Consider the following 14,771-nt stretch of genomic DNA (forward strand, 5'->3'; position numbering starts at 1 on the left):
CTTCCATGGCTCCGTCTTCACAATCCTACAATTGATTGGACGACTACGCAAATCCTGGCATGGGGTCCCTCCTGTGCTGAGACATGTTTGTTTAAAGTGTTGCCTGTCTGTTCTTCCTCCCCCAGGTCGTCTGATGTTCCACCTCCTCCATATCTAGATTTCACGGATGTGTTCAGTAAAGCTTCTGCTGATATCCTTCCTCCTCATAGAGAATGGGACTGCCCGATTGATCTCGTTCCAGGGAAGGTTCCACCTCGAGGCCGAACTTATCCGTTGTCTCTGCCCGAGACGCATTCTATGGAGGAATACATTAAAGAGAACCTAGCAAAGGGGTTCATTCGACCTTCTTCTTCTCCAGCCGGCGCAGGCTTCTTTTTCGTAAAAAAGAAAGATGGTGGTCTGCGGCCGTGCATCGACTACAGAGGTTTGAACGACATTACCATTAAGAACCGCTATCCTTTACCCCTGATTACTGAGCTCTTTGACAGAGTTAGCGGAGCTACCATCTTTACAAAGCTGGACTTGAGAGGTGCATACAATCTCATCCGGATCCGTGAGGGTGACGAGTGGAAGACCGCATTTAACACCCGTGACGGTCATTATGAGTACCTCGTCATGCCCTTCGGATTGAGCAATGCTCCAGCTGTCTTCCAGCATTTCGTCAATGAGATCTTCAGAGACATTCTATACCGTCATGTCGTGGTCTATCTAGACGATATCCTCATTTTTGCCAACAATTTAGAGGAACATCGTTTTTGGGTAAAGGAGGTTCTGTCCCGTCTCCGTGTCAATCATCTCTATTGCAAATTAGAGAAATGCGTCTTTGAAGTCAAGTCCATTCCGTTTCTAGGGTACATTGTGTCCGGTTCCGGACTAGAGATGGATCCTGAGAAACTACAAGCAATCCAGAATTGGCCGGTACCCTTAACCCTCAAAGGGGTCCAGAGGTTCTTAGGGTTCGCCAATTATTACCGAAAGTTTATACGAGACTTTTCCACCATTGTGGCGCCTATTACTGCTTTCACCAAGAAGGGTGCTAACCCGTCCAAGTGGTCTGAAGAAGCCATGCAAGCTTTTCATCTTTTAAAACAGAGGTTCATCTCTGCGCCTGTCCTGAAACAGCCTGACATCGACTCTCCTTTCATCCTAGAGGTGGATGCCTCCTCCGTTGGAGTAGGAGCGGTGTTATCTCAGAGGGCTAAAGATGGCCATTTACATCCTTGCAGTTTCTTCTCACGGAAGTTCTCCCCAGCGGAGCGCAACTATGCCATTGGCGACCAGGAGTTGCTAGCCATCAAGCTCGCTCTAGAGGAGTGGAGATATCTGTTGGAGGGAGCTTCTCATTCAATCACCATCCTTACAGACCACAAGAACCTTCTATATCTGAAAGGCGCACAATGTCTCAACCCTCGTCAGGCCAGATGGGCACTTTTCTTTTCCAGGTTCGACTTTAAACTCCAGTTCTGTCCGGGCTCTCAGAATCGCAAGGCCGATGCCCTTTCCCGCTCATGGGAGCAAGAAAATGAGTCAGAGTCTTCAGACAAGCATCATATTATAAATCCGTTGGCATTCTCCACGGTAGGGATGGACTCTACGCCCCCATCAGGGAAAAGTTTTGTGAAGCCGACACTAAGGAAGAAGCTCATGCATTGGGCCCATGCTTCCCGCTTTGCCGGACATACAGGTATCCAAAAAACCCTGGAGTTTATCTCTAGGTCTTATTGGTGGCCAACTCTGAAAAAGGACGTTTTGGAGTTTATTGCATCTTGCCCAAAGTGTGCTCAACATAAGGTATCCCGCCAGTCGCCTGCGGGGCAACTGGTTCCACTATCTGTTCCCCGTCGACCATGGACCCATTTGTCGATGGATTTTATTACAGATTTGCCCATGTGCAACAAGTTTAATACCATCTGTGTGGTAGTTGACCGGTTCACCAAGATGGCACACTTCATTCCTCTCACCGGTCTTCCGTCAGCTTCCAAGTTGGCTCAAGTATTTATACAAGAGATCTTTCGACTCCACGGTCTTCCAGAAGAAATTATCTCAGATCGAGGAGTTCAATTCACAGCCAAATTCTGGCGAAGTTTATGTCAAGCCCTCCAAGTCAAGCTAAAGTTTTCCACGGCTTACCATCCTCAGACCAATGGTCAAACTGAGAGGGTGAATCAGGACTTGGAGTCCTTCCTCCGCATCTATGTGTCCTCTTCTCAAGATGACTGGGTTCAATTACTTCCCTGGGCCGAGTTCTGTCATAACAACCAGTATCATTCTTCATCTTCTTCAACACCATTCTTCACCAACTTTGGATTCCACCCTTAAGTCCCTGAGTTCCAACCGCTTCTAGCAACTTCTGTTCCGGCAGTGGATATCACCTTGCATCAGTTTGCCAATATCTGGAAGAGCGTACGATCAGCTCTGCTCAAGGCATCGTTCAGGTACAAGAAGTTTGCGGATAAGAAGCGTCGAGCAGTTCCTGCTCTCAAGGTGGGTGATCGGGTATGGTTATCCACGAAGAATTTGAGGTTAAGAGTTCCCAGTATGAAGTTTGCACCTCGCTACATCGGTCCTTTTAAAATTGATCAAGTCATCAATCCTGTTGCTTACAGACTCCAGTTGCCTCCCTTCTTAAAGATACCCAGGACATTCCATGTTTCCCTGTTGAAACCGCTAATCTTGAATCGGTTTCATTCCTCACTTCCTCCAACTCCGAAAGTCCAAACTCAACGAGGCGTTGAGTATGAAGTAGCCAAGATCCTGGACTCACGTCACCGTTACGGTCAACTTCAGTATCTTATTGACTGGAAGGGTTATGGCCCTGAGGAACGTTCATGGACCAATGCTTCTGATGTCCATGCTCCTGCCTTGGTCCGGAGATTCCATTCCAAGTTTCCTCAAAAGCCAAAGAAGTGTCCTGGGGCCACTCCTAAAGGGGGGGGGGGTGCTGTCACGATCCGGGTATCTGGACGCCATTTCTTACCTATCAGATGCCTCCTAAGGCTGGCTCAGCGCTCCAGGACCGGATCCCATCTGTTATCCTGATGTGCACATTCCCGCATCCTCTCCTGTCTCTCTGGACGCAGTCACAGTAACGCCTTATACATCTGGCATGGCGTCTCCCGCGGCCTCCGCCGCCGTCCCTGAGCTTCTGCATTCAGAGTGGCGATTACGTCAGCCGCGGCCTCCGCTGTGTCCGCGTGGTCGGATGTGCATCTGTCAGCCTGGCGTCTCCTGTCTCCGGTGGCCGGCGCCGCCATTACTGTTTTCCAGACCACATGGATTACAATCCAAACTTCCCTCCAAGTGTCTGCATGGGCGCAGCCATCTTGGATTCTGTCAGCTGATCATTCCTACCAATCCGTTGTCAGTATTATTAATTTGCATAATTGCCTAGCCAATGCCTTCCTTGCTGCAGGTATAAATAGGTTGTGCCTGAGCAAGGAAGGCGTCAGTGCTTTGGTTGTCAAACCTAGTTCCAGTTTGTCTCTTTTCTGTGAATGTCTTCCAGGTTCCAGCTCCTGTCTCCAGACTTCTGCTATAGAGACCCGCACCAGCATTCCATCTGCGGTGTAGCCTGACTCTCCGATCCATTCTGGACTCACCTGTTTCCAGCTACAACATCACCTGCTTCCAGCTTAGCTTCCAGCAGTGTACAGCTTCTCTTAAAGGGCCGGTGTCCTTTCTGCAGTTTACCACTCTCCACCGGTATTATTATTTCTCCGCTCTCAAATTCTACATTTCATCTACATTGCATCGCTCTCAAGCTTTATTTATTATTTAACTGGTTCCAGCCAGTATCCACTCCGTGCCAACACCTGTCTGGTTCTAACCAGTACCCACAGCAGCATTTTATCTACAGCAGTCCAGCTTTCCCTGGAACACCAGCTGGTACGACCCTGGGCTTTCCTCATTGCTACAGTTGAGCCTGGTAAGGACTTTCCAACTTGCAGATAATAAGAACTGTCTCATACCACCAGAGCTCTGTGGCCCCTGCCACCCTGTAGTACCCAGGAACTGTATTATTATTTCTCTGCTGATTTTTATGTTACTTTTTACTGCTTCTGTGATGCATGGAGTTTGTCATAAATAAATATCATTGACTTTTACTCAAGTTGTCGTGGTCACGCCTTCGGGCGGTTTCTCTTCATGTTACTTACATGTCCAGGGGTCTGATACAACCTCCCAGGTTCCGGTACATCTCAGCCCCTACAACTGAGGCTGCCTTCCGTCAGCTCAGGCCCTCAGTTGCGACAATAAGTTATCGCTGCAATATGAGACAATATTCTCATACCCACCGGATTACTGCTTATGTGATCCTGAACAATATGATCCCACACATGATATATTTATTCATTTCCATCCATCTATATTTTTTATATATATATATATATATATATATATATATATATATATATATATATATATAAATATTATATATATATATATATATATATATATATATATATATATAGGCAGGCGACGGCGCGGCACTCAAGGTTAGAGGAAGAAGACAATGGGCGACAACCAGGTCTGCAACAACGTTTCAATCTTATTGGATTTTCATCAGGTTACAATCAATAATACAAAACATCCTATCTTATATCCATCACCAACACCATGTGGACATGACGTCCGTATCGGCGTCCCACACATGCCGCCGTGGTCCGATGCCGTCATCACGCACCTCTCCGTCAGTCAGCACGGGAACCTCAGGGCCGCAGCGTCACGTCATGACGTCATCGCGCATATGCGCGTTACACGCCCCCATCACCATAACAACCGGACAATAACAAGTGAAGCTGTATAAAAACGAGGAGACAAATGCATAATATCCATGCTGATATGAGGAAATACCATGTCAAAATGCATGGAGAAACTATATATAACAATGAATCCAAAGAGAACAGTAATATCATATCGCCATTAATAAGTGACTCTCTTATAGAATTCCACACTTATTATTAAACAACAATACCGCATTATTCATATCAAATAGCAAATAACGATTGATAATGTGATTATTTACAACATTGCTCCTAAAGTTAATTTATCATTAAGTCCTTTGGGTGCCATGACACCCAACCGGATAATCCACTCAGTTTCCTTCTTAATCAATAGTGCCCCTCTATCACCGCCTCTCTTAGATACCGGAACATGGTCAATCATCCGGTATCTGAGGCTGGCTAAAGTATGACGTGCCTCCAAAAAATGCCTCGCGACCGGTTGGTCGCTACTGCCACTCTCTAACGCTAATTTGATACTGGAGCGGTGTACCGCCATCCGTTCTTTAAATTTTCGTTGTGTAGTTTTAGCTGTCGTATCAACCGATGTTTCTCCATTTGCCATTGCACCTTGTCAAAACCTATAGAGGGCACAAAGGACAGCCCTTTAGACAGGAGGCTTGTTTCACTCGCAGTAAGCTCATGAGACGAAAGATTGTAAATCACTTGCTCTTGCTGGTTGATGGTTTCTTGACGCCCAATTGATCTTTGATTTTGTCCGCCCCTCCTGGTATATCTTCTGTGCTTCCTCGTGCCTGCATCCTGGTTAATCGTCCTAAAGGGACAGCAGCTGCGGTTTTATTTTTGTTTTTATTCTTATTCGTATTGATGACCTTGCGACGGGCCCCTCCTATTTCTGAGCCACTGCTATCAACTGGAGTGTCCTGTGAGGACTCTGTATCCAATGTAGATTTGGAATGATTGCCACGTCTGAAAAAGGGTCTTCTCCTCTGTTCGACCTGTCGACCGCCCAGAAGCCACTGGTATACCTGGTGGTTTTCATAATCTAACTCCACCTTCCGCAGTTTCTCTCTTTTAAATTTTATAAGGTCCCGTGACACTTTTTTGCACCCTAGTAGTGGTAAGAGGTATAACATCAGGGATCATCTGACGTGTAATAGTAGCTACGTCGTGTACCAGATTATATGTCCTTGCGGACTTTCATATATCGGAAAGACACAACGAAAATTTAAAGAACGCATGGCGGTACACCGCTCCAGTATCAAATTAGCGTTAGAGAGTGGCAGTAGCGACCAACCGGTCGCGAGGCATTTTTTGGAGGCACGTCATATTTTAGCCAGCCTCAGATACCGGATGATTGACCATGTTCCGGTATCTAAGAGAGGCGGTGATAGAGGGGCACTATTGATTAAGAAGGAAACTGAGTGGATTATCCGGTTGGGTGTCATGGCACCCAAAGGACTTAATGATAAATTAACTTTAGGAGCAATGTTGTAAATAATCACATTATCAATCGTTATTTGCTATTTGATATGAATAATGCTGTATTGTTGTTTAATAATAAGTGTGGAATTCTATAAGAGAGTCACTTATTAATGGCGATATGATATTACTGTTCTCTTTGGATTCATTGTTATATATAGTTTCTCCATGCATTTTGACATGGTATTTCCTCATATCAGCATGGATATTATGCATTTGTCTCCTCGTTTTTATACAGCTTCACTTGTTATTGTCCGGTTGTTATGGTGATGGGGGCGTGTAACGCGCATATGCGCGATGACGTCATGACGTGACGCTGTGGCCCGGAGGTTCCCGTGCTGACTGACGGAGAGGTGCGTGATGACGGCATCGGACCGCGGCGGCATGTGTGGGACGCCGGTACGGACGTCATGTCCACATGGTGTTGGTGATGGATATAAGATAGGATGTTTTGTATTATTGATTGTAACCTGATGAAAATCCAATAAGATTGAAATGTTGTTGCAGACCTGGTTGTCGCCCATTGTCTTCTTCCTCTAACCTTGAGTGCCGCGCCGTCGCCTGCCTGCATCCTGTTCATTGCGAGGGCACCGGGTGAAGGTAATCTACATCACAGGAGTGCCGTACACATTGTTCCTTTTATATATATATATATATATATATATTATACACACACACATATATACTTTCCTGCCATTACAATTAGTTATGAAATATACATATATTACCATGGGTTGGATGAGTTTAGACTATGTGTATGAGGATATACTTGTTATACAGTATATCATCCATTAAATGTCTGGTCTATAATTTGTCAGCTATTTAGTGGTTTTTTTCAAGTTACTGTACAAGCAAAGTTCTGGCTTGTGTTTTGTGTAGGATGTATATTGTCTTCTTGTTTGTTCTGGCTTCTAGTAAAACAATGACAGTCCAGTATCTGTTGTCTCAATATACACTCCAAAACAATGGGGGCAACCAAAGGTATTGACCTTCCTCATAGATCAGGGTCCATGTTCCATGATTACAAAGCTTTGCGTAAACAAGACAGTCTGATACATTCAAGACACTGTTTGTGATTGAGATTCTAGAAGAATCGCCTTTGAATGCGTATGGGTGGTTTGATTAATTTGTGTGTGCACAGTAAATTGCCATTGAAGAATGTACAGACTGTGTGTAAATTCTGCACTATATGGATAAAATATTGAACATGGCTTTGTGGCCTTTCTATGCGAATGCGTATGTTACCGTATTTACTCATACCCCGTGCTAATACGCAGGGCTTCACGAGCCAATGTACGCAGCGTTCGGGTTTGCGCACGCACGGCTGGTACGCAACCGCACAGAGGCCACTCTGAATGGTGTTTGTATGTGATGCGTATGGCTAGAATATTTTCGACTTCGACACACCACTCACATAGTACAAGTAAAATGCGAGGTATAACATAACCCTTAACACCTGGTATGGGAATAGGGATAGTATAATAAATACAGCAGAGTTTGAACACAAACAGCAGTAGCTAGCACCAAGTCACGTACAATGCATATTACACTGGGCACTGACTCAAATACCTCAAAAGTTGGTATGACAAGTGCTGTATAACCTGACACCAAGGAAAGGTATACAGTGAGACTGGACCCGACCTCTTGAGACCTCTGAAGCCAGCACCGTCTGAGTGTCTCAATTAATAATGTTGTAATTCATTACTCTAGAGTTACCAGTAGAAAATAACAGTGATAGGCATTTGGAGAGTATCACCTACCTGATGCTCTTGTGGGATCCTGTGATTCTCTTCTGTACAATCCTGGGAATACAGAGGACGGGGACATCTCTCTGGGGTATCTCTGTTACTGGGTCCATCTTTAGGAGACACACAGTAACTGAGTACAGTGTATATATGTGATTATCAGATGATGTGTGTATATAAGGAGCCCCCATACCTGCTCCCCCCTGTACAATACATGACAGTCTCCTCTTACCCAGTGATGTGAGGGGCCGGTGATTCTCCATCATCACGTCCTTGTACAGACTCCTGTGTTCCTCTATATACTCCCCCTCCTGCATGGAGAGATAGACAGAGACATCCTGACACACACAATGATACAGTCATCACCCAGACACACCCCCTGGTGTTACTGTATAATGCCCCATTCCCAGCAGTCACCTCTCCAGTCATCACCCGGACACGTCCCCTGGTGTTACTGTATAATGCCCCATTCCCAGCAATCACCTCTCCAGTCATCACCCGGACACGTCCCCTGGTGTCACTGTATAATGTCCCATTCCCAGCAGTCACCTCTCCAGTCATCACCCGGACACGTCCCCTGGTGTTACTGTATAATGCCCCATTCCCAGCAGTCACCTCTCCAGTCATCACCCGGACACGTCCCCTGGTGTTACTGTATAATGCCCCATTCCCAGCAATCACCTCTCCAGTCATCACCCAGACACGTCCCCTGGTGTTACTGTATAATGTCCCATTCCCAACAGTCACCTCTCCAGTCATCACCCAGACATGTCCCCTGGTGTTACTGTATAACGCCCCATTCCCAGCAGTCACCTCTCCAGTCATCACCAGACACGTCCCCTGGTGTTACTGTATAACGTCCCATTCCCAGCAGTCACCTCTCCAGTCATCACCCAGACACATCCCCTGGTGTTACTGTATAATTTCCCATTCCCAGCAGTCACCTCTCCAGTCATCGCCCAGACACGTCCCCCGATGTTACTGTATAACGTCCCATTCCCAACAGTCACCTCTCCAGTCATCACCCAGACACGTCCCCTGGTGTTACTGTATAATGCCCCATTTCCAGCAGTCACCTCTCCAGTCATCACCAGACACGTCCCCTGGTGTTACTGTATAACGTCCCATTCCCAGCAGTCACCTCTCCAGTCATCACCCAGACACATCCCCTGGTGTTACTGTATAATGCCCCATTTCCAGCAGTCACCTCTCTAGTCATCACCCAGACACGTCCCCTGGTGTTACTGTATAACGTCCCATTCCCAACAGTCACCTCTCCAGTCATCACCCAGACACATCCCCTGGTGTTACTGTATAATGCCCCATTTCCAGCAGTCACCTCTCCAGTCATCGCCCAGACACGTCCCCCGATGTTACTGTATAATGTCCTATTCCCAGCAGTCACCTCTCCAGTCAGCAGCTGAATGATCTTGTTGGTGAGTTCCAGGATCTTCTGGTCATTGTGCCTCCCATGTATCAGTGAGTGAGGTGGAGGCACCGGGATGAGGCCCAGTCCTCCTGACACACGGGGATGGTTGCTGGGTGTCTCACACTCACCAGATGTCTTCTTCACTACAGTGTAACTGTGTAATGGGTGAGACATAAAAAAAAGTAAATAGAGGATAATAGGAGGCACAGGGGTAGGAGGGGTGAATGCAGAAGAAAGCAGGCATTATACAGACATTAGGGCGAGGATAAAAAGGTAGACAGGAGTTGGAGGGGGTAACAGGGAGCACAGGGGTGGGAGGGGAGGGGGTAACAGGGAGCACAGAGGTGGGAGGGGAGGGGGTAACAGGGAGCACAGGGGTGGGAGGGGAGAAGACAACAGGGATTGGTTGGGGAGGGGACAACAGGGGGCACAGGGTTGAGAGGGGACAACGCAGCAGGAGGGGACAACAGGGGGCACAGGGGTGGAAGGTGAGGGGACAACGGGGGGCACAGGGGTGGGAGGTGAGGGGACAATGGGGGGGCACAGGGGTGGGAGGGGAAAACAGGGCACAGGGGTGGGGGCACAAGGGAGGTAGGGGAGCACAAGGGTGGGAAGAGGGGATAACAGGGGGCACAGGGTCGGGGGGCTGATACCAGGGAACACAGGAGTGAGGGTGGGAAGGGAATAGCAGGGGGCACACAGGGCAGCAGCATGCGGTACAAGGAGCAGCACCTGGCGGTGTCACACACAGCGATGTCTCCCAGTCACCAGTCACCCGGGAGCAGAGGGCGGAGTCCAGAGGGGAGGAGCGCGGGGACCTCACATCCGGTTGGAACGCACAGGCCAGAAGTCGGTTGGAACGCACAGGCCGGAAGCCGATTGGACCGCATAGACCGGAAGTCAGGTGGAACGCACTGTACGGAAGCCGGGTGTGTAACGGAATGCTGGTGAGAGGAAGAGGCCGGGCCTGGGAGCCTCTGGGGGTGAGTCCGCACGGGGAGAGGTACAGAGGTACAGTGAGACACTTACAGCTGGGCTAGAGCAGGGACATGGCTGATGCTGGCACATGTCACCATTATCCTTATTATGAAGTAGGCATTTGGGGCTGTCACCCCGATCACATGACCTAGAACTGAACCTCCCCCCCCCCCCCCCCCCCCCATCCTCCTGGCTTTCCACCCCATGTCCTCCTATCACCCGCCTCAGCCTCATTATACCTCACCTGGTTCCCCTGTAGGAGGTGTCACACCAGGGGCTCATGCATTATAAGGAGCTGTGCCGTATAATAGAGAGAGCAGTCTGCCCCAATGCTAGGCTAATCACAGTAGTATTTTGATATGTACCAAGTTCCAGAATGCATTCCGGTGGGTAGGGCGGGGTATAGTATTTTGATATGTACCAAGTTGCATTCCGGTGGGTAGCGCCATCTTTAGGTTGTGGTATCCAATAAAAGCCTATGGGCTTCTTTTCGCAACTCCCTCCTGAGAGGGATCTAATCAGATCCCTCCCGGAGCCATCGCCGCCCCCCTTCCCCCCCTCCCTCCTGTGGCCGCAGCATCACTCGGCCCAGGCACAGAAGGGACCCCATGTACTAAACCCGAAAGCCCTCACACCGCAAAGGACAAATCTTATCAGGATACTAATTATGTCTTTAAGTACATATGCGATTAGCATGTATGTGGTAAGTGGTGGGATGTAAGGCATCAAGGATGCAATGCTTAGTACATCCCGCCCAATCTGTCTGTGTATAAGCATAGTGCCTATGCAGAAAGGCCAATTACAGACAGCGGCATTGACTTATACACCAGAATATTGTAACCTAATTAAAAGTAGTTCACATGAATGCTATTCAGATAAAGAAATGATCTCCTGATAACTACTCACTGGCCGACCCGCCGCCGAGCTGCCCGACGGCAGATACGGCCGACGAGCGACCCGGCGGCGGGGGGGCAGTGACGGGGGAGTGAAGTTTCTTCACTCCCCCCGTCACGCGGCTGCATTGAAGTGCAGGCAAATTTGGACGAGATCGTCCATATTGGCCTGCATGCACAGCCGACGGGAGACCAGCGATGAACGAGCGCGGGGCCGCGCATCGTTCATCGCTGGAGTCTCCACACTGAAAATCGGCCAGCTGCTCCTCTATTGTATTATACTATTGTATTATACATCTATTCAGACATGGATTAGGTTTAATGACAGCGATGTATGGACACGTGCATGATTAATATATTTCTGATTGGGAGCAGAGGAACATCACACGCTCACACACATACATTCGGCACTAATTGAATACCCCCATGTTGTCATTTAGTAGCGCCTACGATTTGTTATTTATAGACAACATAAAAAATTCAGGGATATAATGATTTGTGCGTGGACTACAAATATGAGTGCAGGAGTTTTTTGTGCTCGGTATCCAATATGATGTCATTCCTCATCATGGTTTTTTTTTGTTTTTTGTAAATGACCTTCTACAAATATGAGTGCAGATGTTTTTTGTGCTCGGTATCCAATATGCAAGTGCGTGTTATGGAGGCACCGTAACTCCGGATTGGAAGTAGTCTAAGCCCTGAAGCCTTTTGGCTGCCTTACTAATGTGAAGACTAGAGAAAATAGACACACGGCCAACATTAGTGATTCTTAACCACAGAAAGGAGACCACATATGAATTATTCATCAATTAGATTAGGGTATGGGGGAGGTTAGGTTTAAGGGGGGGGGGGGGGGGTGCAGCCCTAATTCAACCAAGTTGAACTGTAATGTAAGACAGAGATCAAAGGGTTGTTTTAATTGGGGGCACACCGAAAAAAACGATTTAGTAAAACTTTGCCTTTATGGCGTGTTGATATAAAAATATCCCAATTTCTAGGTGAGATACAGTTAAATAAGAGCTGATTAACGCACATACATGATTCAATGAAAAAGTTAGAAAATGCGAGAAAGTGATAATTAAAAGGTGAAATCCACTGTTAGGTCCTTTGCAATATATAGTGCTTCACTGTAACCAGAATATTGTAGAATGAGGATCAATGTAACTCTCAGTGTGCACATAAATCCTGCACACTAGACAGTGTTATCATGAAGCCATTTTTATTATTAATTAAATATTAATTATCCAATATTGACTTTTGAATCAATGTCTTTACACTGTCAAAATCAAAGTCTGTTGGTTGGTATGGAATGATTCAACTAATAATTGTGTATACGTATCTCTGTTGGTTCTATATATATATATTAAATCAGCAGTAGAATTAATTCAACATACGTACGTACTGTATCTTTATAAATCCTTAAAATATTAAATCAGTACCGGGATCGCTATCTTATCTGTTATTTAATTAGTGAGTAATATCACCATAAGCAATAAAGTTGGAGGCTCTTTACTGAGAAGACAGTACAGTGGTATTCCTCAATAATGTGTGCTGTTCTCGTGTATCAATATTGTAACCACATTGCATTTATTAACATTCATAGTATATAGCAATATGAGAGTAACTGTTGTTACTAAATGGCAACAGTGTTGTATTCAATATTCTGACATCTCCTATTAACTCCATGAGTTCGATTTTACACAGAGGAATAGATTAAATGGGCTGTTCGACCACCGGAATGCCGGCAGCAGGGTGATCACAAAAGAGCCCCTTGTGGGCTCGCTGCGCAGGCCATACTGCGGCCACCGTGGTGCACTACACCATTTATTCTTTCTCCAGGGGTGTCGTGGACACCCCTGGAGGGAGAATAGGTGTCGGTATCCCGGCGGCCGGGATTCTGGTGCCAGTATGCAGAGCGCCGGGATCCCGACAGCTGGGATATCTAGTGTCTCCCGATGAAATGTATATAACTGAGTATTTATTAACGCATACATTTTTAATAGTGTCCAAGTATTTTAAATAAAGCCAAAGAATCCAGGTAAGTATTACAGCCCTCAGTGGATATATTGGTCATCTATATTGCCTCAAAGTGGTAGTGACATTCAGTGTTAGTAACTGAATTATATTCAGTTACTGACATTCAATGTTAGTAACTGGATTATACATAACATAAGCCTCCTCATGGGGGTTAATTCAAAGTTGCTCGCAGCAGGAAATTTTTTAGCAGTTGGGCAAAACCATGTGCACTGCAGGGGAGGCAGATATAACGTGCAGAGAGAGTTAGATTTGGGTGTGGTGAGTTAAATCTGCAATCTAAATTGCAGTGTAAAAATAAAGCAGCCAGTATTTACCCTGCACAGAAACAAAATAACCCACCCAAATCTAACTCTCTCTGCAAATGTTATATCTGCCCCCCCTGCAGTGCACATGGTTTTGCCCAACTGCTAAAAAATGTCCTGCTGCGATCAACTTGAATTACCCCCATGGAGCGCTGCCCAGAAATAATGGAGCCGATTAATGTGAATGTCACATATACATTCTTATTGAACAGATAGGAGACCTGCTGAGACGCTACACATTGTCATTAGTCTCGCAACTTAGACTGGTACAGGTAATTTAAATGCACGTTTTTAGATAGAACATATAGTGGACTTGCTGAAATGCCTACGTGCACGTTTCACTGTATATACAGCTTTGTTAAGGCACTGTATCTAACACAGAAATTGGGATATTTTTATATCAAGATGCAATAAAGGCTAAGTTTTGTTAAATTATTCATTTCAATGAGCACCCAGTAAAAAGAATACCCTTGCTCTCTCTCTTACATTAAAGTGAAGACTAGCAAGATAGAACGTATTCACCCATGGTGACTATTTTTTTTAATACTTGTTTGAGACGCATCCACAAGATAAAGAGATCATCTATGTAAAATATGTACTATAGGTACATTGTGCCATTAAATGTTACAACAAATAGCCACCAAATGTATTTACTCACTTACTTTAGTGTGTTCCTCTGCACTCACCCTCTGATCCCGGGTTATGGGTAGACATAGAGGCCATCACCTTTTATAATGTTATAATGCACAACACAAGCCTTCCCTGACCAGCACCCTTCCTAGCCTGGCCTTCTCCATACCCAGGGCAAGGTATTTAAAAGTCAGGCCGCCTCTAAGCACACCATTAATGTCCCCACCCCCTTGTTGGTCTTCCCGCTGATGTTATTACTATATTAAAAAAGGATCAGCAGCTACTCTGATGTGTGGAAAAAACAACTGCAGAGCTACCCAGTAGCTGAGCCAGGTGGCTCTTCACAAACAACCCCCCTGTGTCTCTCCAGCCCCCTTCTGTATCTCCAGCTCAAGCCCCTTCTGTATCCAAGCTCCAGCCCGCTTTTGTCTCTCCATCTCCAGCCCTACAGTGTCTTTCCAGCCCTCTCGTCTCTCCAACTCCCTTGTCTCTCCATCCTCCTTGTATCTCACTAGGCCCATGTGTCTCTGTTCCCC

The 14,771-nt window shown here is 46.4% G+C and overlaps 2 protein-coding genes across 6 annotated transcripts in view; one reads left to right on the top strand and one right to left on the bottom strand.

Moving 5' to 3' along the window:
• The window catches only part of LOC135054697 (zinc finger protein OZF-like), a 58,710-nt gene extending 48,607 nt beyond the window's left edge, over positions 1 to 10,103 (bottom strand). The window contains exons 1-3 of one of the 3 annotated variants that reach the window (XM_063957970.1): positions 9,372 to 10,103; positions 8,199 to 8,277; positions 7,982 to 8,079 (exon numbers count right to left, since the gene is read on the bottom strand). In XM_063957970.1, the coding sequence (XP_063814040.1) occupies positions 7,982 to 8,079; positions 8,199 to 8,277; positions 9,372 to 9,569 (375 nt within the window). In that variant the 5' untranslated portion in view covers positions 9,570 to 10,103. Of the gene's footprint in view, positions 1 to 7,981; positions 8,080 to 8,198; positions 8,278 to 8,910; positions 8,938 to 9,371 lie in introns of those variants that run through there. The other 2 variants (XM_063957969.1, XM_063957971.1) reach the window with 2 other exon arrangements.
• A 19-nt stretch (positions 10,104 to 10,122) lies between these two features.
• Positions 10,123 to 14,771, top strand: part of LOC135054695 (zinc finger protein 271-like) — a 28,500-nt gene continuing 23,851 nt past the window's right edge. The window contains exon 1 of one of the 3 annotated variants that reach the window (XM_063957967.1): positions 10,123 to 10,378. The gene's annotated coding sequence lies outside the window, so the exon portion shown is untranslated. The remainder of the gene's footprint in view (positions 10,379 to 14,771) is intronic. The other 2 variants (XM_063957966.1, XM_063957964.1) reach the window with 2 other exon arrangements.

This window comes from Pseudophryne corroboree, chromosome 3, assembly GCF_028390025.1.
Source record: "Pseudophryne corroboree isolate aPseCor3 chromosome 3, aPseCor3.hap2, whole genome shotgun sequence".
NCBI lineage: Eukaryota > Metazoa > Chordata > Amphibia > Anura > Myobatrachidae > Pseudophryne > Pseudophryne corroboree.